Here is a 25,635-nt window from a genome sequence, read left to right as displayed (position 1 = left end):
GGACAGTATGGAGCCCCGTCTCCCCTTCCCAAGCCCCCCGTGCGTCCCAAAGGTATTCTGAGGGATCGCCTGCCCCAGAAACCCAAGAACTGGCAAATTCTGCTCCATCTTGGGTTATCTGCAGGGCGGCCATTAAGAAAAGTGTGTTTCTTTCTGGTGCATCTGGAGATGGGTGCCCAAGGGCAAGGGTCCCCAACCAACAGCTGGGAGGCCCAAACACCTGGTGTGCTCTCCCCCTGACTTCACGTTAGAGCAAATGCCCTTCTGCGGTTGGAAACGGCAGCCTAATCAAGGGGACCTCATCCGTGCCATGTGTCTCCATGGAAACGACGCATCACCATCCAGGGGCTGCCTGCTTCCTTCCCCACGTATATTCTTTTCTGCTCCATCACCAACAACTCTGGCATACAAATGCAATGTCTCAGGCTGGGGAGCTGCCAGCTCCCTGACTTCTCTTTCTCACAGTCCCCGCACCAAGGGGCGGGGGGGACCACGGGGCGTTGCCATGGTGAAGCTGTGACATCAGAGCAGAGAAGCCTGTGAGAGGTGGTGCAGGCAGGCAAGGCCAGCATTTCCAGGACACACAGGGCACTCAAAGGGGACACGTCAGGCAGCAGGCGAGGAGTGGAGAGCAAGTGCGTAAGGAAAGGAACCTAAAAATAAGCCCCTTTCCAGAGAGGATCCAGAGGCAGTGCTGGGGTCTGTCGTCACTGCGCAAACACTGCCAAGTTCACTGCGGAGAGCGTTACGAGCTGCTCACTCCACCGAACCGGCTGCCCAGTAGCGATGAGAATAACCACACCCGTCACTTCTGCGCACTCACTGTGCGCTAGGCCCTGGCCCGGTGCCTCGCATATATTATCACAGGCAATCACCATGGTAATCCCGAGACGCCAGGACTATGCTCCCCGTTTCACAGACGAGGAAACCGAAGCCCCGAGAGGCAAGTTACTGATCCGAGGTCATCAGGCTAGCGTGTAGCAGGGCTGCAACCTTAGCCACGGCTAGCCTAGGCTTGCGCCTTTCTCAAGCTCTGGAACATGAGTGACTGTGGAACCGAGCTGGTTTTGTCAGCAAGCGGGCTAGGTGAGGTTGCCGGCCGCCTAGAGGAGCATCTGCCCTGGGGAAGGGGCATCTGTGCCTCCTTTCACAAGATGGACACTCTTTGCTACTGGAAGAAGGGCCGGCTCTGGACAGCGTGGGCCTGGCCGAGGGAGGAACTTGGAGACCGGAGGCCTGTGTGACCACGGGCAAGCCACTGCACCTCTCTGTGCCCGTTTCCACACAGAGGTCGTTAAGGGATGGGGCTGCCGTGAAGATGAAGAAAGATTGTGCATGTGAGGTGTCGGTCACAGTGCACAAGGAAAGTATTAGGAGTCACCAAGGATGTGGTTATTGGTCTGGGGATCTCAGATGCCTCATCTCCAAGGTGGGCCGGTCATCCTGACCTTGGCGATACGGGGCAAGGATCAGACGAGCTGGCAGATGGATCTGCAGCGCCTTCTAGGATACCTGTGCCTAGTACGCGCTCAGTCCCTTGAACAAAGCAACGCGCTGCAGTGATCCCGATGAGCTTGGGCAGTTAACACCTGTAACGTCTGGAAGATGGGGTAATAGGAAGTGTCCCTCCTCACGCTGCTGGGGGAGCCTCTGGCTCGGGGCCTGCTCAGGTAAGAGATGAGGAAGTGACACCTGTGGCCGGCGTCACCATCACCATCTTCATCACCGGCATCCTTTCAGCCTGGAAATTCCAGGGCGGCCCCAGCGGGCGCGGTGCGGCTCTCTCACTGGTCAGGGGAGGGGAAGCCAATGTGCCCGCCCGTGACTCCGGCCACTCCCACCCCTGCCCCTCACGTACCATGCTGGCGAACAGCTCCCCGTCGTCGTCGCAGGCCACCCCTCCGGGGCTGTAGAGCTGAAACCAGCCGTCCTTGCCGGCTCGCACGCTCAGCAGGCACGAGTGGACCTGCCGCAGGGGGAGAGCGCTTGGTCGGCCCCTGCAGACCCATGACGACAGTGGCCCACGATCCACACACGCCAATGGCAAACGCCCAGACAAGTCCCACGGTTAAGGAACTGGTTTAACTTAGTTTAGTCCAGACCCGCCCAGCCTTCTACTAAATTCCACGGAAGGCCTTTTGGGAAAAACTCTGATATCCGTAAACAGGGGAACTCCAGCTCCTCGGGATGGAGGGCCGGGCCCTGGCTTGTTTAGCTGCCCTGAATAAAGCAAGTCTGTGGCCAAGCTGGGGTAGAGAGGCGCAAAGGGACCTCTGTGCGCTCTCTCCTGCACCTTTGATGGGGGCGTTTTTTTCTCCTTTCTCTGTCTGGGTCTCTGTCCCCCTCTCTGTGTCTCCAATTCCTCTCTCTCTCTGCTCTCCTTTCTCTCTGAATCTCTGCCCCACTCCCTCACTTTTGGGGCGTTTGCCCCTCCACCTCTGGGGGTCTGCCTGCTTCCCTACTTCACCCACATGGGTGCTGTCCCCAGGCTTTGCCTCTGCCCTGCCGATGTCTCTCTCTCTCTCTCTCTGGGACCCTGACATTCTCTCCTTAGGAGAAAGGGTCTCTGTCCAGAGTCGGGGGCAATTTCAGTGCTGCCCGAAGCACAGCTCTCTCTGTGGCTCTCAGCTTCCTCCCCAGGGCTCCACACGTCTGTGTATGGGTGGTGTGTGTGCGTGTGTGCAAACACGTGTACACATGTGGGAGGAATTCCACATCCACCCCAGCCCCGCTGTAATTGCAGGGAGAGAGTGAAGGACGAGCTCCTGCCAAGAGTCACTTACTCACAGATATTCAGTTGATCACAACCCACACACAAGTAAACACAAAGCAGGGGCGGCAGGGCTCTGACTTTTCCCTCTGAGTTGGAAGACTATCGGACGCTAACTTAGCTATACTTCAAAGAAACAAGGAAGCAAGAGTATGAAACTCTGTTCAACAGATACAGCAGAGAATCTATAAGAAAACAACTATGGCTCCATCTGGGAGGGAGAAGGTGGGAAGGGAGAGGAGTGAGGGGAAGAGAAGCAGGAGAGGAAATCAGAGCAGGAGGCGGGCGGAAGCGGGAGGCACGGCTGGCAAGAGGGGCCTGCTGGGGGGCCGTGTCCTCAGCAGCCTCCCGGGTGTTACCCGGGCTGGGAAGTTTCCCTCCTGGCACTTGGCACTGCCGCTCCGCTCTGGGATGCAGCTGGTACCACTTTTATTCATCAACTTCAAAGTCGGTGTCTGAAATGAAGCCTCACTTTCCAGGGGAATTCTGAGACTCTGCCTTCACGCACGGCGAGGGATGGCTCAGGTTTAAGAAGAACGGAGACCATCGCTGGTACCCAGACGTTTAAAAGCTCCCTGTCTATGGCTTCTGCCTGAGGGTCGCTTTTGGAGTCAGGTGTAGAATCATGGTGTTTTAGAACTAGATCCTTCTAGATCCTTCTCGAACCAGGCTTTATAGTGTGGCCTCTTTAGAATATACTCTGGCTCCACCGAGAATAAGTCCCTCCCTCATCCTCCGGCTCTGCCAGGGGTGCAACGTGTCCACCTCTGTCCCTGCCTGGGAACCAGACCCCTCATGCCCCAGACTCCGTGTGCACAGAGAAGGGGCCTGAGCACCTCAGGGCAGCCCCGCCTGGCCCGCTGTGCACGCTGCAGGGCTCGCCCCTTCTGGAGCCTAACTATCCCTGGGTGAGGGTAGGGCCTCGGTCCATGTACCACTTGTGTGATCTCGGGCATGTAACCCCCCTTTTCTCAACTCTAAAAGGAGGGTAATTCCAATGTAAAATGGGGACGATGGTAGCACCTAGTCATCAGGGTTGTTGTGAGGATTAAATGAGAAAACGCATGTGCCTGACACAGCGTGAGCACCCAGCGAAGGCTGTTGCTGTCATTACAGCGATGCAACGGGAGAACGGCTGGGGTGGGTTCCCAGCCCACTCTGGGTCCTTGTTCACACACAGGGGCTCTGGGAGGGAAGGCTGCTGCCCTCTCCTTGAAGCCCAGCTGTTGGAGAGGCAGAGTGGCCCCTCGGGGAGGCCCTAGGCCACCATGCCCGGGAAATAAAACCTGGCTCAGATCCCAGCTCAGACATCTTCCCTGGCCCGCTGATACTCAGAACGGCAGGACCAGAGAGGATGAGCCGTATCTCAGAGCTGGTTAGGAGCCCCGGTGCCAGCCTGGCCCTAAATCATGGCCTGTGGCCTAAGGAGAAATAGCCAGTGGGAAACACCTCTGGGGAGCCTCAGTTTACAGTAGAACACTGACATCACGGGCCAGGCTTGGACACTTGGGTTGGGGGCTGTGGTTATGCCCAAGGCAAAGGAGCCTTTGTAAACTGTTAAGGATGCCCGCGAGGGACAAGGGGGCCCTGACAGAGCCACATGTGCCCTGCTGCAGCCTGGACCGTGTGCCTGCGAGGGAGAGGGAGGCCTCACCTCTTGTCGTGGGTCTTCGGCGAACCTCTGAATCACGTACTTCAGTTCCCTGAAAGAGACGGGGTAGGGGCAGAGTCATGCCCAGGGTCCTGGCTGGGGTGGGCCAGGATCGGGGGCTGAGGACAGAGCTGGGGAGGGGCGGGGCACCGGCTGAGCTGGCGGGATCAGGAGACGCCTGGACGGGCCTGGACACGCGTCTCTGGGAGAACTTCTGGGAGGAGCCATCCTTGCCTCCCAGAAGGCACGTGACGAGGACGGGCTGGAAGGAGGGCTGGCTGCTGGGGGACGCCCGCAGGACAGAGGACACTCGTCCGGGAAGAAGGTAACAAGGGCGTTGCCCAAATACTCACTTGGTGAACTTCTCGTGTGCGAGAGCTCTGCAACAGAAACAAAGGGAAAACCCCAGTGAGCAGGGCGTTCGCAACAGCATAGTGACCCAGGGTCCTTCCTCTGGGGGCGGCAGGCTTTCTGCCGGATTCCAAGAATGAAGGGGAAGTTGAGCATGAAACACCGACATCGTGTCCCCACTCGACATGACATGGAGCAGAGGAACGGGAACGGGCTGAGCTCCCCGGGCCCCTGCTTACTCTAAAAGGAGGGTAATTCTAATGTAAAATGGGGATGATGGTAGCACCTAGTCATGAGCACCAGGCTTCAGAGTAAGCAGAAGCGGCGCTCTGGGTGGGAGGGGGTGCACGTGAGCACGTCTGCACGTGGGCACCAGGGACCCAGGTGTGCTTGTGAAGTGTTCCAGCACTAAGGCGCGGCTGCGCTAATTACCACCGCTCATCCGAGTGGCAACCGGGGACCCTTCTCAGGGCCAGTCGCCTCATGGGCCCACCGTCAGGTGTATCCCCGCAGCTGTGGGAACAGCGACTGCAGCCAATGACGCCACTGCTCTCAGGAGTCGGATTTCTCCAGTCTCAAATCCTGGGGGCTCCAGGGACCAGCTGGGCCGGCAAATGGGGTAATTACTGCATGTAATGCCCCCTCGGAGAGCCGCATTTCATAAACACAGAGCTCCTCCGGAGAGGGCCCGGGGCTGCCTCCTGGGGCCCGGCTTCTTCACAGCTATCAAAACAGGCCTGCAGGCATTTTAGGGCCTGGTGATTTAGACAAAGCCTTCTCCTCAGGCCATTATCCACCAGAGAGTTTTCTCCCTATTTTCCCGTGATAAATTCAATACTGGGATAAGGGCCGGAGAGACGGAAGGGTCCGTTCCTGGCCCAGCTCACTGTGGGGCGTGAGCTAATCATTGTAATGGGGGTACTAAGGGAGCTTTCAGCATATGGCCGAGCAGCACACAAAGCCATTCCACACGCGCGTTATGTCTGGATTTTTACTCTGGCCCTCGGGAGACGGGAGAGGCAGGTTTTCCTACGCCCATCTGACGTACAACAAACACCGCTGACGTGACCGCATGGGGGCTGGTGCGGAGGGCTTTGTACTCTTAGCTCAGTGAAGCCATCTAGCCGTGCAAGCACGTGATTTCCCCATTTTCGGGGGTGGGAGTGAGCCTCCTCGGGGTCCCACAGCTGAGGACCAACACCTCCATCTCCATCTCCCGCTGTCGTCTGTGGTGTCCCCTGGTGCGTCCCGTGACCTGATCGGTCCCCCTGCTAAGGCCGGGGTGGCTGACGGAGGTTGTCCTTTCAGGGCCGGAGGGTGCTGGGGACGTGTGTGGGACTTACTCTTTGGGGAATGGAATGGGCTGAAGCAAGCTGGCCAGAGACGGTCTCCAGTCATCATAGTCAGACCTGGAACGAGAGGGGACGACGGTCAGGACTGGTCTAGACGAGGGGCGGTTAACGGTGTGTTATCACACAGGGTCAAAGATGGGGCGAGAGTCTGGCAGACACCACGTGGCACCGACTCTGCTCTGGTGACCTCGGCTCCCAGGGGCCCCGAGGGACGAGCAGCTGGTGTCTGCAGCGTGGCCGTGAGGCCTGATAAGCCTCTCCGGAGACTTCCCCGTGGCCGCCGAAGGGGCTAGTCACCCGGCTCCCCGCATTCCTCCTCCTTGCCACCACACCCAGGTTCCCAGACCCTCGTTCCTTCTATCTTCCAGAGCACGGAGGGCTGTCATGGGCTGAAACGTATCCCCCTCAGATTCGTACGCTGAAGTCCTAACCCCAGGACCTGAGCCCAGGAAGAGGTGACGGAGGTAAAACGAGGTCATTAGGGTGGGTCCTAATCCAACCTGACTGGTGTCCTCGTAAGTGGAGATTAGGACACAGACACACACACAGGGATGACCACTTATAAGCCAAGCAGAGAGGGCCTCAGACAAAACCAACACTACCCACACCTTGATTCCACAGTTCCAGCCTCCAGAACTGTGAGAAAATACATTTCTGTTGTTTAAGCCCCTTGGTCTGTGCTGGAACCTGGCCTAAGCAGAGGACGGCCCCGGACCCCAGACCTGATTTGTGGTCCTGTGGGCCCGGGGCTCCCTGATGTATAGAATTCGCTGTTTTTTGTTTTGTTTTGTTTTGTTTTGTTGGCACCACCGTGCGGCTCGTGCGATCTTAGTTCCCCAGCCAGGGATGGAACCTGTGCCCCCTGCGGTGGAAGCGTGGAGTCCTAACCACGGGACCACCAGGGAAGTCCCAGAATTCGCTGTTTTTCAACCTTCTTTTCGTTCAGTTGGACCCCTCTGCCCCCCGCCGCCCCAAGGAGCTTTTTCAACATTTTCCTTAATTGCTCTCTAAGTACACTATATCTGTTAATATGCGGTATGTCTGTCTCTACTTTATTCCAAAAAAGAGGAAGATCTTCTCACCCCCCAGAACAAATAATTCGCCCTCACCAACAATGCACAGTTTAGATAACCCCGGTGTAGGAACTGCTCCCACCGCTCCTTCCTCCAGATAAAGTGATGGTAAAGTGGCAGCCTTCAGAATCCAGCTCACACCCTGGAGTGTTCCGAGGAAAGATGCAAACGCCGCCGCCGGACACACCGAAAAGAATTCCCAGAAAAGCCTGTGGCCTGAGATAAGTTCTGACAGTGGTGCCAGCTGAGGGTTACTAAGCACTGACCAGGCCAGGCAGTGGGCACAGCCCGGCTCACTTAGTCCTCAGAACAGGCACTTGAGGACAAGACTATCGCACCTGCCCTACAGGTGAGAAAGCGAGGCCCCTCGTGCCTGCTGAGTTCAAGCAGCTAGGACGCTCAAAGCAAGGATTCACAGCCAGGTCCTCGGACTCCAGTGCCCGAGGCTGGGTGTGTGCTTTATGCTGCCCACGGGTGGATGGGCACAGGGAGCCCAGATCAGGACGTGGAGACAGACCCCTTTCGACCTCATACCTGCGGTCATTGATTTTTACAGCTGGCTTGTCTTCCCTCTAAACCCCTTCCCTCTTTCCCTCCCACCTGTCACTGACTGACTTATGGTTTCCAGAAAAATCTAAAAGTAATAGGAGCAAACACTGTAGACAGCACCTGTCTCGAGCCAGGGGCTCTTCCAGGCACACACATGGATCAGCCCCTGTGTTCCTCCCAGAGACCTGGTGAGCTGGACGTGCCCGCCATCCCCATTCTACAGCCAAGAAAACTGAGTCTCGGTGAAGACAGGCACTGGCCCGAGGCCACACAGTCGGTAAGAGCTGGGGTTTGACCCCAGGAGCCTGGCTCCCGTGTCTGTGCTCCTACCCACCGAACAACATACTCGTGGCCCCTGTTTCCACCTGCAGAGGCAGGCCCTGTTCCCTTTCTCAAAAGGGGCACGTACTCATTTTTCTTTTGCTTTAAAAAAATACGTTCAATGTAGAAATGCCATTAAATACAGGAATCTCTACGGAGTGTTTAAATCACCCATAATCAGAGTGGGTGTCAGAGGAGCTGTGGCCGTGCCTGGTGTGTAGGCATCTGCTGGGCTCCCGGCCAGACACAGCCCAGACCATGGCTCACTCCGGAGGAAGGGGAGGTGATCAGTGAACAGGGTTGTGTCACCGGGTCCAGGTGCTAAGCTCAGTGGGAGGTTGGGGCAGGGGTCTAGGTGAAAGCGTCTCCCCAGCCTGTAGCTCGGCCTCCTGAAGGCTCTGTCATGGCAGCTCACGCAGGACCTGGGGGTGGACGCAGGGGTGAAGGAAGAGGCAGAGGCAGACAGACTTCCTTCCTGGCCTGGGCCCTGCCCAGCTCCAAGTTTGCAGCTGGCTCCTGGACTTACTCCAAATATCCGGTCTGACCATTTTAGCGTACATGGTGGGTGTGTTGGGCAGGGACTGGGAAGCTAGGAGCCCGGGGCCTGGCCAGGCCCAAGGGATGGGCGTGGGATCCCCGTGGCCAGCAGAGCGCCTGTCAGGAGCAACCTGAGAGCAGTGCTGGCCTCAGGGCTGGCAGGCCAGGCTGACCTGGGGTGGAAGGAAGGGCTGCAGGCCGGGCTGTAAGAGGCCTGAGCCCACCTGCAGGAAGGACAGGATAGCCAGGCCTTCCTGGGCTCAGGGAGGAAGGGGAGAGTGAACCAGGTGCCTTAAGCAACCTGAGGGCCTCTGATGGGCCTCAGGTGTCAAGCAGCACACATTTAATCCTATAACCCCCATTTACAGATGAGAAATGGAGGCCCAGAGAGGTCAGGACACCTGCTGAAGATCACAGAGCTCATGAGGGGAGAAGCTGGACTTGAACGAGGCTCCGTGAGCAAGAAATCCAGCCCTCTGGCCTTGGGCTGCTCTCCACGAGCGGTTTAGAGCCTACATGGCTGAGGACTTCCTTTCTCTTGCTTGGGAGGGGAGCGGGGCCGGCGAGGGGGGCGGGCAGTGGTGCGCGTAGGTAACACCAGAGACAAGCTGGGCCGGTGAGGGGTGGACGTGGGAAATGAGGGCAGATTGGTTCCGAGGATTTGGGGCGGCCGCCTTGGCCCGGCAGAGACAATGCACACTTGGTAGAATTGTAACCCAGCTTGACAGGTGCTGTTAGACCAGAGCTTGGAGCTGTCCCGTGGACAACGTGCTTCCTCCAAGCAGACCCTTTCCCCGATTTCACGGAATCTTCTGCATGGCATGGGGAGAACACACCAGCCTCAGGGCACGGGGGGCCAAGCAAGCCTCTGAGAAGCCGAAGCCCCCAGCACACGGGTCTGGGACGGGCAGGCCTAGCCCTGACGGCTGTGTGCTCGCAGCGCCCAACCTGAACCCTGGCTCTGTCACGGCCACAGCCTGGAGAATGCCGTGTGTGGCTCCCTGGGGTGGGGCGCTGGTGGGGTCCTCAAAGGGGCCCCTGGGGGTGAGCTAGGGCACAGCGAGGCCTGGGAGACCAAGGGGAGGTCCATGGCCTTTCTAGAAGACCATGAGCGAGGCACCTAAAGCAGCCCAGGGCGCCAGGAGGGTGTGTCAGGGACACAGCTCATTCTGCTTTGCTCCTGCCGTCACACGCACAATATCTGCTCCCTCAAAAGGCAACTAGCCCAGGGATTAAAATCCAAGGTGAGACACGAGTGGCCTTTATCTCTGAAGCTGGGGATCCGGGCAAATCCCCCTTCTCTGCCTCGTCATCCCACCAGGGACCTGCCAGGGCTGTAGGCAGATCCACTGGCCTCAAATGCTCTAGGGAGTGTCTGGGTTCTACAGAGTGGCCACAAGCCCCAGGACATCTATACGCATACATACACTATACATACACACACACACACACACACACACACACACACACACACACGTGTATTTCTGCTGCTCTGCAGACCTCATCTAAAACCCTCGCCGGAAGCCCGAGCACGGAGATGCTGACCGTGGGGATGGGGGTACCTGTCCTTGCCGCAAGCCTGCAGGGTGCCAGGTGGTGCGGCGAACGCGTGGCACACACGGATTCACTGAATTCTCGAGGCAGCCCTGAGAGCCAGGACGCACTGACAGGCGTCACTATCCTTATGTCACAACTGGGAAACCGAGGCCCAGAGAGGCGGACTCATTGTCCGAAATCATACGATCAGTTGAACGGCGTGGGGAAAGATTGGACCCCAGTCTGGCTGACGTTCAACCAAGGAGGTGAGGTGGTCCTTCCACCCCCGCCCCCGGGCACCCAGCTCCCGCCCCCGAGCCCCACTGGGAAGACAGCGGCTGGCAGACGGTGAGCTGACCTGGAGGAACGGCTGGCAGTGGTGGTGTCTGGGGCCTGAGGGCCCGCGTGAGGGCAGAGATGCTGACTGGGCTCCAGTCCACCCCACCCCAGAGCCTCATCAGACTCCCCAGCCACACTCACGGGCTTCATCCTGGCCGTGCGGTTGCCTACAACCTCCTTCTCCATCTCTCCGCCTGTTGGAGGCTATTCCAGCCACTCCTTGTCCGCCAGGGTCTCCAAGCCCCCAGACAGTCCCCCTTCCCTGCACTGAACTCCGGGTGTTTCCGCTCAGCAGAGCTGCGCTATCTGGCTGTGCCAGTCCTTCACGGAGCAGGGTGGTCCTGGGCGATGTCCCCGGCGCCTGCCTTCTAAATTCTAGTCACTATCGTGCTTCCCGGTCACGAGGACAACCCCAAGTCCATCTGCATTTTCCCTAAAGGCCCCGAGGGGTGAGGCGTCTTCCAGCTGACCTCCAGCCCATCGAGGCCTCTTTTAAAATCCATGTGTTTGCAAAAGTAACAAGTAGCCAGATTCGAGCTGATCAGAAAACAGTGGATGTGCCCGTCTCCCATCTCTCCCTCATGATGGCGGCTCTTTTCTCTTCCTGGACGGAAGGGCATCCCTTTGCCTGTGGCCACACGTGTGCCGGGAGATTCCCACGCTCCATCCCACCAGGCAGGCAATGTCGCTGCTTTTAGAACTTGGTGCTACTCAGATTCAGAGGGAATGAGAGCAGGGGGCGTTGGGTCCCCAGCATTTAGCACAGAACCTGGCCCACCTAGGTGTGCTCTAAGTGTTTGATGAAAGAATGCATAAATAAGTGGGTAAACAAATGTGTGAACCACACACACGTGCCCAGGAGGTTAAGAGCTGGAATCCGAACAACTATAGACCAAACCTGCTCTGTCCAGCTCCCAAAGTCCACATTCTTTCCATCGTACCACCCAGCCTGGGCCTCACAGGGTGATGATCTCAGAGTCAGCCTTGACCTGTGCTGGGAACAGTTTTCCTTTTCTGAGTCTCCAGGGAACGTTTTGCAATTTACGTTATTTTCCAAAGGTGTTAAATTCTAACTATTTGAGGGCCCTCTGATGGGAACACAACTAATCAGGGCCCCTGTCCACTCTCTCGGGATGGAGCGGTGCCCGCCTGCTCCTGTGGACGCGGTCTGCCAGGCTGGGCCCAGGCTCTAAGCATGGCTTCTTTGGCCCCCACAATGCACTGATAGGACCCCTCAATTCCACATTAGAGCCTCTGTCCTTCCATTCTTTACACATTACTCTCATCTGGGGAGCCGTCCTACTGATAACAGCAGTCCACTCTCACCAAGTCCTAAATTCTCCCAATAGCCCCTCTGAGGAAGACACCCATTTTAGAGATGAGAAAACTGAGGCCCAGAGAAGCCAAGAACACTGCCTGCAGTTACAAAGCAGACTAAGTCCTATGGCCGCATTTCCTCAATTCTCAGATGCACGCTTCTTGCAAACTGAGTCTGCACTGAATGCCACATTCGTGGGTTTTTTTTCTTTTTTCTTTTTCCCCTCTCAAAGTGCTGTTATTAAATCGATGATGTGTCTTACTCCCAATGGTACCTTAAAATAGAGGAAACACAGTTGTAGTCAGAAAGTGTAGTAACTCCCATCTGCCCAGTGTCCATGCCTGCAAGATACCTGCTCTGTGCTGGGGCCCGAAGCCATGCCCTCTAATGGCTGGGGGCAGCTCGACTCAGAGAGGGTGGGTAACCAGTGCAAGGTCACAAGCTAACACTGACACCCCTGGGCCCTGAACCCGGCCGTCTGGCTCTGAATCTGTGCTTTTTCCAACGTCTCATGCTTTGGAGCACTTTGAGCTGCTGGGGTTTTGCGGATTTGACACATGTGAGGCCCTCCAGTGGGCCAGTGAGTCAAGCAGGCAGCAGGGTTAGGGAAGGAAAGCTGCTGGGGAAAGAAGCGATCGGGCCCACATCGTGCTCTGCGCTCCCCCAAGGTGAAAAAGGCTTCTGGACGTACAAACCCTGCTTCGTGGAGATCTCCGGGTGGGGCGGGACGTGCTGCCCTGAGCAGTGGTCAGGAACGCCGCCCAGCGCCCAGCAGGCAGCCTCTGACGGGCCCCCTGACCCCCACCCATGACCTGGCAGCTGGGCAATGCGGGCAAGCAGGAGGTCTGGAAGCAGATCAGGAAGAACAGAGTCCTCATTTATGAGCGTGTTTATGAAGAAGGAAAAAAAATGTGTGTCAACTGCATGATGAAACTCAAATCCTTAGTGCTTAATGAGAAGTATGAGTCAGGGCCCGAACTGGCAGAAGGTCTGGGAGTTCCAGGTGTCTGCGGAAAACAGCCGGAGTCAGGGGCCGCAGGAGGAGAGCCGGGCCCGGCCAGATGAGAAGGAGATGTGGGCCGCGGCCGGCCGGTCCCTCGGAGGGCTGGCCGCCACCCTGGGAGAAAGCGGGGACTCCTCCAGCCTTAAAGAGACTGAGATGTGTTCTCGGAGATGCTCTCTGAGCAGAAGTTTGAATCTGCTTTGGGTGGGGATAGCGCTAATCGTGGTCGTGCCCTCAGCTGGCCTTGGCTGCCGGAACCAAGGGAGGCCTCCCCTTCTCCTCTCCGGGGCCAAAGCAAGGGCAGAGGAAGAGTTCGGGGATGCTGCAACCAGAGTCACCTCCAATCACGAGAAGCCACTGCGTAACATGTACGCCTGTGTGTGCACACACGTGCTCACCTCCACAGACACCACAGGCCTCGCTTTTAGAGCGTGAACAGGGGCACGCCTAGGCAGCTCTCATTCACCAGGCAACCGGCAGGTAGCCTCCACCCTCTGGACCACGAGCACACTCCGGGCAGCACCCCGTTCATGAGAGCAGAACGAACGCCGCAGACGAGCAACAACGACGCAGGGACTCGGTGTGACCCCAGCAACACTGACAAGCCCCAGGAGGCAGGCCCCCCCAGATCGAGGGGCCCCAGTGCCCTGACATTAGATAAGCACCGGGCATCGGTCAGACGCGACCATGCCGTCATGCCCCCAACCCCTCGGAAAAGCCCATGTGCCACCACCAACTGCACCGGGCAATGCCCATCCCTGCAAGTGGTGCCCAGTCCCGTTCTGAAGGACAGAGCTGGTGGCAGCAAGTGGGGGAGGCGTCTGCTGGGTTCTCCCAGCCCAGCTGGTCCACAGAACTGCAGAGCTCAGCGCGGGGCGGAAGGGAGCGGACAGCAAGGCCCTCCGCCTGGGGCTGAGCACCAGGCGCGCATAGTCCGGGACGGGTCTGGGGTGGGAATGGTGGAACTGGAAAGACCCTTGGGGGTCAAAGACTAAGACCCCCTCCATTCTAGAGTCACACAACTGAGGCTCGGGGAGGGGCAGGCACGGTCCAAAGCACCCAGCTCAGAAGCACCACTCAGAGCAGACTGGTCTCCAGCTCCTGCTTAGAACTCCTCCCACCAGCCAGGCACGGGGAGCCTGATCCGCATGCCATGCTCCCTCCCCCGCCCGGCGGATGAGGCTGCATGGGGGGGCAGCTGCTGGAACCTGACGGCAAGTACACACCACACACGCGAAGCGTGCATGGATCGTGTGACACAGAAACACACCCACACACTGGCTCATGGGCATATCTGCACACACACTCCAGCTCTTGTGCACAAATGCTCATACCCACGTGTTGCACTCAGAGCCACTCACGCACAGAAGCAGCACAAGCACCCGGACACACCTACACTTGTGCACTTACACTCACAGGCACTCGAAACACACATACTGCCCCTACAGAGAAACCCACAGCCCTCCCATATCCAACTCCTATATGTAGACACACAGACACACACAACACACAGAAACTCGGGCAATCACCCATATGCTGTTATGCCCTCATACATCCAAAGCCATTTATACTCACCCGAGGACAATTACAGATTCAGAATGAGCCCACACCCTACACAGCACGCAGAGGTGTCCACACACGCACAGACGTACTCGGGCCCCGTGCGCTGAAGCACATCCTGGCAGGCGTACGCACTCACACATTCTCAAACTCATGGACACAGGTGTAGGCGTCATGCTTGTGCCTGTACCCTACACACGTGTCCAGATCCTCGAGCATACACGTACACACACAGCCGTGCACGCACACACCCCAAAACAAGTGCCCTCACATCCTACATCTGCATCCTGTGCACCCACACTCAGCACGCCCACCCTTGTACGCCTCCAGCCAGCGGCAAGCCCCCTCCCCGACCCGAGGGTACCAGGCAGGCCGGGGGACACTCACAGCAGCTTGAGGATCTCCACGTAGCAGCCAAGCGTGCGGTCGGCCTGGGGGCCCAGCTCGATGCTCATGGTGCTGCAGGCGGGGCTGACCATGAGGCAGTCGATGAGGTTGGGCTCGCTGTCGTTGCCCACGCTGGCCGTCAGCGCCGGCTTGGCAGTGCTGGCGGGCTCCACCTCCACGTGGATCTCGCTGGAGGCCACGACCACCGACTTGAGCCGCGCCTCGGACAGCGTGGCTTCCTGAGACACCAGGTCCGGGCTGGGGTGCAGAAGGCGCAGAGGTAAGGTGGGCTTCCGGTCGCAGGGCTGCTGGCAGCCGTTCCGGATCTCCTTCAGGCTGGGGGAATTGTCGCGGCTGGGGGAGAGGTGGAGAGGGGCGTGAGTGCGGGCCCTGGGGGCGGGTCACAGAAGCCGCGAGCTGCCATCTAGTGGCTGCTTCCAAGCGCCAGGCTGCACGCAGCTAAGTGTCCCCGGAACCCCACGGCGGTGCCATGAGCTGGTGCTACTGTATCCCTCCCCACCAGTGAGGAGACAGGCTCCCTCAAGGCCTCCAGACAGGGAGAGGTGGGGATGGCATCCAAACCGGGCTGCCTGTCATCGAGGCACGTGCTGTAGTCCCAGCACATAGCAGGTGGTCGACACGTTTGTGGAACGAATAAGTGATGTTAACCTCTACACAAGACCCATAAGGCCCCTGGCGTTCACCTCCACCAAGATGCCTTCCCTGGCCACCTTCCGGACACACCTGTGAGACCTACTAGCGATTTTACTTCTAGTTGCTTCCTGTGGTCTAACTGTCCCCCTCCCCCTAATATCCTCGGGGCAAGGCCCAGGCCCCACCTCTGCGGCCCCATCCCTGCTGCGTGAGAAAGCTCAGCTTCTGACCCGCACCTGGGAACACCCTTCAAAGGGATCCCAAACCCCAGATGCTAGTGCCGTGGAGTCTGCACGTCCCTCCTGTCTGCAGCACCCCACCGCTCTGGGCTAACCCCCCATCCCGCCCCTTGCAGCATCTCCACCACCTAGAGGAACGATGCTTGTGCGGGGGGGTTAACAGGTGTTAGCTGAGGAAAGGGCGCTATGGCATCATTGAGGTCACAGGTGTTTGGGAAATGCTGGGCCTCTTTACAGCAGGACTTGTCAGAGCTTTGAGTCTGGGTAAAGCGCCTCCTCACTGGGTGCTTCCAAACATTACGGGGAGGCGCGCGTCAGGACAAAGGTAACTCCAGCAAAGGGCTTCCTTTGTTGGTGCCCCTGGGCTGGCACGGTGCTAAGTGCTATCACGCAGACCACACAGACTTTCTCAGATATCTCTGAACGGTAGGTATTACCATCTTCACGTTACAGGTGAGGAGAGATGCCACCAGAGGTCAAATGACTACCCTGATGACATGGCTCGTAAGTGGAGAGGACTTGGATTTGAAACCAGGTCCCTGACTGCATGTCCAAGATGCTGCATGATCCCATGCAGGTCCTCCTCCCCCACGAAGTCTTCCCTGATTTCTTCCACCCGCCGCTCTCACCCTTCCTGCCCCTGTGCCAGAACCCTCCACCCCTGGCTGGACACCAGTGTCCCTTGAGGCACTTCTAAACATCCTAATGTCCCCGTAGGTCGGAATCTCTAGGGTGGAGTCCGGACACCAGTCATGTTTAGGGCTTCCTGTGTGTGCAGTCACGGTTGAGCCCACGGCTCCAAGAGACTCAGAGCACGATGATATGATCACAAACAGCTACTCGTCCAGTCCTTCCCGAAATGGGCCACACGCATGCGCCTGTGCTTCCAAAGAGACGCACGTGCTCCCCGTGCACAAGGACTGGCTCAAGCACAGAACTCACACCCAGTGTGCTCAGAGGGCCTGGATTTGTCCAGCACGTGCCACGAGCCAGGCCTGAGCTGAGCCCACCAAGGATGTTTGATAAATACACTTTGAGCTTTGCTGGGGAAAAACAAAACCCTTTAGCTAAAGTCCGAGAATTCCATGCCTGATGGAAAATTGTGTGTGGTCCGGTGGAGGATGTGGCGTAGTTACTCAGAGCAAACTTGCTATCCAGTACTCAGCTCCATCTCCTTTGCCTTTGCTGGGATTTAGGAGTGGATTTTCAAGGCTGCTTGGCTTAGATTGGGCGATTTTCCAGCGAGCTATGGTAACCTGGGTCAAGTTGTCTGTTCTCTTGTGCGCAAGTACATCACGTACCTACTGAGAGCGCCGCAGATGGGCCCGGTAGACGGCACGGGGTTTTATCTTCCAGGGACTGACCGAGGGGGTGGGATGGACCTGAGCCTGGGGAAGGTCTTGCATCCCTCAGGGTGATTTCCTGGGGGAGGTGAGGGCAGAACTTGGATCCCCAGCTACTGTGGGCTGCGAGGGGGCTGGGCTGTGTCTTGAGCAGGGAATCAGGGCAGGCCTGAGCGGGAGGCAGCAGGGCCCGCCTCGCCCTCCCCAGGCCTCCACCCTGGGCACCTAGTAGTAACCGCCGCCTACTGGGATCCCCAAGGTCGTGCTTGGCCTCTGCAGCGGCAGCCAGAGGGGAGTCTGGAAACGGACACCTCATCAAGTCCCTTCTCTACTTAAAACCCATCGGCGACTACAACGCCCTTAGAATAAAACCTCCACAACTGACACACAGGCACAGCTCCGCCACTCAAAGCACGGTCCCCAACCAGCAGCAGCGGCATTACTGGGAGTCTATGAGACAAGCAGAGGCTCAGGCCCTGCCGCAGACCCGCTGACATGACCCCAGGAGCAGCTCAGCACGGGAGGTGGAGGTGGGAGAAGCTCAGTGGTACAAGTCTCTCCATGGCCTGGCCTTCCTCTCCAACGTCGTCTTCTGCCTCTGCCCCTCTCTCTGCTCAGGGCACACTCAGTTTCCTTCATTTCCTCCCCTGCAGTGGCCTTTAGCGTGGAGCAGATCACTTGTGGAGTTTAAGAATGCAGATTCATGGGCCTGGCCCGGAAACGCTGCGTCCAGGAGTCTGCATTTTCAAGCAGCACTCCAGGGGACTCTAAAGCAGGTGTTTAAGGACCATGGGTAGGACATGTGACCAATGGCAGCTCCATCTGCACTGCCGGGCCTTTGCACATGCCGTTCCCTCTGCCTGGAACGTCTTGTCCTCTTGCCTTGCTGACAGCCAGCAGGTGTCAATTTAAATATCACCTCCCTGCAGAATCCCTTTCCTCACTTCCCCCTAGAGCAGGGGTTCTCAACTCTGGCCACATAATCCACTTGCCTAAGGTGTTAAAAAAAAGAAAGAACCCGATGTCAGGGGCATCCCACTTAAATCAGAATTGCAGTGGGTGGGGCCCAGACACCTTTTTTTTCTCTTCTTCTTCTTCTTTAAGATATAACCAGTGGGATGCGGGTAAATGTCTAACAACAAAGTCTCCAGAAAAAATGGAGCCCTGACTGGTAGTGTTTGCCAATTTTCCTGGTGTAAATACTCCCACCATGATTGAAGTCAAGCTACCAACATGCCATCCCTGACTGTGGAATTGGGAAGAGATGTGCTTCCAAGTGTGCCTGGGCTCCAGCACACCCCGGGGGTAATAACATCAGTCCGGTCTCGTCCACAAATCTAAGGTGCAGAGCTTTGTGACTATCACAAATTCCCCTGTGTAATAAACAGCCACCAGACCAGGGCTCCTCCACAGATACTTCGGACATCTGTGGCCAGACAGTTCAGATGATTCCGGGCTGCTCTGTGCGTGGCAGCGTGTTCAGCAGCATCCCTGACTTCCACCACTGGATGCCGGCAGCACCCCTTCTTCTGCAGCCCAGAATGTCTCCGGACGTTGCCAGATATCCCCGGGGGGTCAGAGCTGCCCCCAGCTGAGAACCACGGACCAAGATGAAGATGTGAAACATTTCCAAGGACCCAGAAGCTCCTCTCACGCCTTTCCACCTAAGTCCCTGCCCCAAGGCTGCCACTATTCTGGCCTCTGTCACCAGAGATTGGTTTTGCCTGTTCTTGAAACTCAAGGGACGAGATTCACACTCTGTGCATCTTTCGGGTCTGGCTTCTTTTCCTCCGTATTATGTCTGTAAGGTTAGTTCACTGCTTGCTGGTTGCACTAGTTTGTCCATTCTTGCTGTCCTGCAGTGTGCCTCCGTGTGAACACACCACAACTTACCCGTTCTACTGCTGTAGGACGCTGGGGTTGAGGCAGACTCCAGTTTGGGGCTATTACAAATAATGCTGCTGTAAACCTTCTTGTACATGCCTTCTGATGGACACACCAAAGTGATGAGAGCTGGGTCCCAGGGTTTATGTGTGTTTAGCTTCTGTAAAGCCTTCCCAGGTGACGCTGACATGCAGCCAGGGTGGAGACTCCTTGCCGTGGACCACGTTAATTACGCCTCTGGTGTCTTTCATCACAGCCCTGATGAAATCGCTGGCCCTCTCACTCCCACCCCCTCCACCCACTGCCACACCATCCGCTCTGGGAGGGCAGGGGCCCCATCGGCTGGTTTGCTTTTGTACCTTCAGCACCTGGCACAGCAGGGACCCTCACTAAACAAGTGTTGAAAGGATGAGAGAAGGACAGAGGCTGGCTGTTGCTGTGCAGTGTGCACGGGTCCTAATTCTGGTTCTTTCCATCTCTGCCCTTCTCCTAGGGTGGGAACTGGGAAAGAGATTCCATTCTGCTTCCTGCTCCCAAGTCAGGGAAACCCTGCTCGAGGGCAGCCAGGCAGAGCCTTGGAGACGCAGAGGGAAAACGCTGGCAGGTGCTGCTTCCTGTTCCTGCCCCGAAACCTAAGTCCAGGCTCAGGTGTCCGCGGAGCAAGCCCCGGGAGGGTGGGTGAGGCGGAGGCTTCAGGAGGAAAAGGAGCCTGCGAGCCTGTGACACCCCTGATGCTCTTCCTACTTGCTGGGATGGCCTGGGCTTGAAATGCATGCGGATCAGCTCCAGAGCTGCAGTGTATGAGGCCAAGGGCAACTGACCATCCATGCACACAGGGATGCCGAGGATGGTTGTACAGGCCATGCCTTACTCTCTACTGCCTCCTCCTTTTTTTGGGCTTTTAATATAACATGCTGTAGGGCATGGAACAGGCACCTGGGAATGACCAGCACGACATCTTCATGTTGCCCTGTTTGCACAGGTTTTCAGTGACGCTCCACTGCCTTTCCTTTAAGGACTGAAATACATTCCTGCGATGCTCCCAGCTCTAGCGGTGCCTAGACACATTTCGGTCCTCTCCGAATTGTGCAGTACTCCACCGGAACAACTGGACAGGGCGGCTGCAGGAGATGCCATCTGTGCCCTGCACATCATACCTTCTCTGATGACCCCAGAGATCACCAGAGAAAGTTCTATATGACCAATGGCATCCACGTCACGCTGCATCCCAGGAGCCAACCCCAATCCGGGAAGAATGGGAGCTGGTAAGTAACTACCCCGGTGTCATCATCCCTCAGGGGAGGGACTCTGAGAGAACATTCCACAGTCTCCCGGGAGGTCCCACCGGGACACGCACAGGTGCCTGCAGTGGTCACCTGCTTACGAACATCGAGTCTGCTGGCTGTCCTCCCTTCCCAGGCTCCCTCCCACTGCTTCCTGGGGTTACCTCCCTAATAAGCTGCTTGCACCCAAACCCTGGGGGACCCAGGACAGTGGCTCCGTCATGTCTTCTTCCGGTTACATGTGCCCGCTGGTGAGAAATCTTCAGAATAAAACACTTGTTCCTAAAGCCAAGTCAACACGACGGCCTTGCAGTGCCAGTATTGATTCACAGCGTTTGCTTTTCCAGTCACATCCCTGGGTTCTGGGCCCTGGCACCAGTGAACACAGGGGATTTGGCAAACGCACTTGAGGCAGGTCCAGTGGAAGCCACTCCACCTCCCTGCCTGGCCAGGTGTGTACATGTCACCGTCCCTGGGGCAAGCGTGTCCCACCCAGGCCCTCCCGAGGCGGTGGGGACTGACCTGTTGATGAACTCTTCGTAGCAGGAGTAGATGGCGGCCAGGCACACAGCCACCAGGTTGGGCAGGACCCGGGGGTGGGGGCAGTGCCCCGTGGGGCCGTGCATGCTAGAAAAGAGGAGAGGGCTAGGTGAGGTGATGGCAGGGAGGAGGGGGAGGCGGGGTGCCCTTCAGACACACACTGGGGGGTGGGATGGGGGTCACCCCAAGTCCTCTGCTGGGGGGTTGGCAACACCGGGATTTGCGTCCTGGCTCTGCCACATGCAGGCAGCAGAGAGCCAAGCTCTGGACCGTGGGCTCCAGATCCAGGGAGCCTGTGTTCACGCCCAGCTGAGTGGCCTTGGCAAGCTTCTTAAACTCTGCACTCTTTCCTAAGCTAGAAAATGGGGACAACGGCCCCCTCCTCAGTGGGTACCGTGAGGATCTAATTTTCTAATTCATGGGAAGAGTTAGCAGACAGTGGCCATACGTCCTGTGTCTGTAATTCATGCCCAGCGGTTCTGTAACAATCATTTACCTCATCTTCTTTTCCAAGTGGCCTGCTTTGAAAGAAAAGTTATTATGGTCAACCTGATCCTGGCCTAGCATGAGGTCTGGGACACATTTGCTAAGTCCTCCATAAATGCCAGCCATTGTTATTCGTCACAGCTCTGTCTGTGCCTCAGTTTTCTCATCTGTAAAATGGGGCTAATATCCCTACTCCCAGGGCTGCTTGGGGCCTGGGGATAATACCTGTAACATTCCCGGAAAATCGGTGTGGCCGTTGGGACTAAGAGGCCTAACCTGAAACAATTTCATAAACCATTACTGGGTGCTTTAAAGGGACCCTGGGGTCACCAGGGTTCCAGCAGGACAACTTTTTTTTTTTTTTTTAATTTATCTATTTTTCTTTGGCTGTGCCGCGTGGCATGCAGGATCTTAGTTCCCGGACTAGGGATGGAACCCGTGCCCCCTGCAGTGGAAGTGCAGAGTCTTAACCACTGCACTGCCAGGGAAGTGCCCAGAAGGACACATTCCTTGGGTTTGGAAATGCTTTGTGAGTTCCAGGTGACTATCTTTTGGAACCTGGCTTTGACAGGCTATCACGATTTTCTTAAAAAATGAGAAGAGTAGTGATGACGACCACTAACGTTCCCATCACACTTAGGCACCGTTCTTGGTGTTTATGTGTATGAGCTCACAGAATCCTCATGTTACCTAGATGAAGTAAGTACTATAGTTCTCATCTTACAGATGAGGAAACTGAGGCACAGAGAAAAATTTTAAAAATCAAAACAAAAGCACCCCCTCCCCGCCCCAAACACCAAAAGTAAGAGTCAGAATATCAGGCTTCCTCTAGGCCAAGTCTGGGAGGTGGCTGTTCAAATCCCCAATGATGACTCTCCTGGGCTAGCAGGAGATCGTTCCCTACACACCCAGCACCTACAGGTGGGATCCACAGAAATCCTCTTATTATTTAGGACTGTTAACCATTTCCTGAGTTCCTACTGAGCATCAGGCACTGTGCTAGGGGCTTCCTCATATATCATCTTATTTAACTGCATGACAACCCCTGTGGATAGCAGAGGAAAGAGGATCAGAGGGGTACAGCGACTGGCTCAATGTCACACAGCAAGCGAGTGCCTCAGACCACATGGGGCCAGGAGGACGCAGGAGACCCTCGTAGAAGATGAGACGCTTGGGGCCTCTGAACGCCAGCAGCTCCTCTCCAGGCGTCAATGGAGTGAGTGGTTCTGGGTGCAGAGGAAAGCTGGCTTGCAGGCCAGGAAGGGGAGGGGGCCCGGCTGAGGAACCCACCTCTGAATGAACTTCTTCACCACCTCCATCCCCGCGTTGAGCTCGTTCAAGGCAAGGATGTACTCCTGAGTAAACAGCCTCAGTCGCGGGCACTTGCCAAAGTCCTGCAGAGAGAGCAGAGGGCAGGAGCTGGGGAGACAGGCAGGCAGGAGGCCAGAGGGGTGGTGGGACCCCACTCTGCCCCGAGACACTGGGGTGGAAGGCAACGGGGACATGCCAGCCATCTCTTCCTAAAAGCACAAGTATCTTTCACTCGAAGGGACCGGCCCTGTCACCCTCTCCTCACAACTCCCGATGGCTGCCCGTGGAGATGGGAGATGGCCTGCCACAGGAGGGTCCCTGACACCTGTCACCCACCCTGTGGGTCAGCGTGCCACCCAGACGTGCTCGGAGAACAGCCCAGCTGGTGTGTTTCCCTTCCGCGCGGCTGCACGGGGACCTGCAGATGCCCAGCTGGCCTCCAGCGAGGACCGGCTCCTCTTGTGCAGTCCCCCGAGAGTTTCTGGGCCCCCTGCTTTCTCAGCTAAGAGGGGAAAGGCCAACGTCCGAGGTGGCTGTCGGCTCGGGGACTTGTCAGGAGAAGCAGCACAGGCGGTGCAGGAGAGAAGGGCGTGGGCCAGGAAAGGACCGCGTCCCTTCCCACGTCACTGGACTTCTGAACCCGCGTGCTGGGCTGTGAACGGCCAGGAGGGCAAGTCACGGTGTGGTGATGAGGTTGACCAGTAAGACATCAGAGGGAAGCCCGGTGGTCTCCAAACTCCGCTGTTTCTTCTCCTGCCCCTGCTCAGGGGGAACCCATTTAATAAAAAGCAACCTGGATCAGACTCTAATCTAAAATAAAGCCTGTGGAGACTTCCCTTGTAGATCTAACCGATCCTGCGGGTCCTGGGGAAAGCCCAGATCAGAACACGGCCCGCCCACGCCCTCCTGCCAGCTCACAGGAGCGAGTTTCTAGAGCGCCTGGTGCTTCTTCAACCTGGAGTGAGGCTGAATTAGTATCCTCAAGACGACGGGGGCTCATCCGCCTCCATCCTGCCTACTAGGGTTATGCCTTTGCATAAGGAGGGCAGCAAAAGCCACGAGAAAGCCCAGAAGGATCTACACACGCACGTGCGTGCGCACACACGCCACAAATACATATGTACATACACGCGCACACAGAGCGTTGGGCTAGAGGATGGGGCCCCTGCATGAAGAGAAGATGGAAGCTTGATAGTGCTTTCAAACTGAGGAAGTTGCCCAGAGTCCAAGTCCCCAGGAAAAGGTTAACGGGAAAGCTGTGTGGCCTTGTGCAGCCATGGCCCTCTCTGGGCCTCACTGTCTCCACTGTGGAACGACAGTTGAAGAAACGATCTCTAGGCCCCTTCCACCCTTAACGTTTTATGATTCTATGAAAACTGATTCAGCTAAGCCCTGCTCACTGCCATTACCTTTGTTATTAGATTTCTGGATAGTCAAGGTCATTTCCCTGGAAATTAACATTATAGATGGGTCTGGTGGCCTTTTAACATGTGGGTGAGGGACATTTTGCCTCTTTGGCAAAGTCAAATATGTTGCCTTTGGAAAGTAGGAGGTCAGATCACGGGCCACTAGAGGCCACAGCCACATCTTCTTGTCGCCTCTGCCACAAGAACACACCAATGAGTGGCATGTGGGCACAGGAGCCGTGATCATTCTTGGGGATGCAGTTGAACAAACTGTTTAGAATCTCCAGGGGAACATACTTAAGGGATGCTTCCATTTGTATCTAGCTTTTACTGCGGCCCAAGGAGTAACATTCTTCGAGACTCTTAACCTAGATTCAGTTTGTTCATCCCTGAAACGGGACACGGGATATAGTGACAAAAGATGCACTCTGAGAGGAGGGGAAGCTCTGAAATCCCAGAATACCACGGGGGTGTGTGACCTTCCCCATTTCCCAAACATTCAAGCATGTCCTTGAGAAACACTGCACGTGGGGTGAAGTCAGGGCTCAGGCTGTGCTGACAGGTACCCCACGCCGGCTCCGAAACGCTGTCCCGGCCGATAACTGAGGTTTAGGGAGTGTGAAGTGGGTGACACCGAAGGCCCACCGTGCTTCCCGTGCCTGGTGTGAGCCACAATCACATTTGTCTCTTCTGCAGGAGGGCCTAATTCCCCCACCCTGTCCTCTCTACAGTTCTCTTTGACATAGTTCAGTGTGTAGTTAGTGGACTTTAAGAGCAAGTGGGATTGTGAAGCGTTACAGCATCCCCAGACCCCGGGACCGTACGGGGGAGTTCTTTAAAAGTGAAGTAACCATTCATGCCCGAGGGTCCCCAGTCTCTGCCAGGCCACAAAAGATGCTATAAATTCTGGATCTGCCTTGTAGCTGTTCTAATTCTTATCCAGAAAAGTACACAGTCAACACTCCAGGCCCATAAAACTAACCAGGTATAAGGGAGATGCTGTATGGTTAAGCCTTGGGAGGCTGCCTGAAATTTGACATTTTCCCCTTTGAAGTCAGATGTCCTAAAAGAACCCTTATTAAACAGCCTATTGACTACCATGGAATGCGCAAAAATGCTTACGCACCTGAGGAGGCATGGACCCTGGCCGGGGGAGCCCTGGGGATGTGGCTCTGTCACTGACGTGTTGTGATGAGAGAAGGTCCTTTGCAAAAGAAACTCCAGAACCTTTGCTCTGGACTCTGAAAGGGCACGGCCCTCACCTCACACCACATCCACAGTGACTTTAAAGTTAACAATCAGGGGACTTCCCTGGTGGCGTGGTGGTTAAGAATCCGCCTGCCAATGCAGGGGACACGGGTTCCAGCCCTGATCCGGGAAGATCCCACATGCCGCGGAGCAACTAAGCCCGTGCGCCACAACTACTGAGGCCGCACACCATATTTACTGAAGCCCGCACGCCTAGAGCTCGTGCTCCGCAACAAGAGAAGCCACCGCAATGAGAAGCCCGCGCACCACAACGAAGAGCAGCCCCGGCTCGCCACGACTTAGAGAAAGCCCGCGCGCAGCAATGAGGACCCAAAGCAGCCAAGGATAAATAAATAAATAAATAAATAAATAAACAAACGGGGGCGGGGGGGGGGGGGGAAGTTAACAATCAGGGACCTTTTCCTCCCAGCTGGCCCAGGCCACAGAGTGCCCTTGCAATGATTAAAGCCTAACTAAGGCAGCACACACACACA

General features: G+C 56.7%; 1 protein-coding gene across 1 annotated transcript in view; it reads right to left on the bottom strand.

Annotated features, from left to right (window-relative positions):
- Positions 1–25,635, bottom strand: part of CMIP (c-Maf inducing protein) — a 235,138-nt gene that overhangs the window by 8,580 nt on the left and 200,923 nt on the right. Inside the window, exons 8-14 of the mRNA XM_032613238.1 lie at positions 22,467–22,570; positions 20,673–20,777; positions 14,748–15,101; positions 6,116–6,181; positions 4,775–4,801; positions 4,425–4,473; positions 1,859–1,966 (exon numbers count right to left, since the gene is read on the bottom strand). Of these exons, the coding sequence (XP_032469129.1) occupies positions 1,859–1,966; positions 4,425–4,473; positions 4,775–4,801; positions 6,116–6,181; positions 14,748–15,101; positions 20,673–20,777; positions 22,467–22,570 (813 nt within the window). The remainder of the gene's footprint in view (positions 1–1,858; positions 1,967–4,424; positions 4,474–4,774; positions 4,802–6,115; positions 6,182–14,747; positions 15,102–20,672; positions 20,778–22,466; positions 22,571–25,635) is intronic.

This window comes from Phocoena sinus, chromosome 19 (genome assembly GCF_008692025.1).
Source record: "Phocoena sinus isolate mPhoSin1 chromosome 19, mPhoSin1.pri, whole genome shotgun sequence".
NCBI classification, from domain to species: Eukaryota; Metazoa; Chordata; class Mammalia; order Artiodactyla; family Phocoenidae; genus Phocoena; species Phocoena sinus.
Note: the sequence above shows the minus strand (reverse complement) of the source record. Positions and strands in the feature narration are given on the sequence as shown.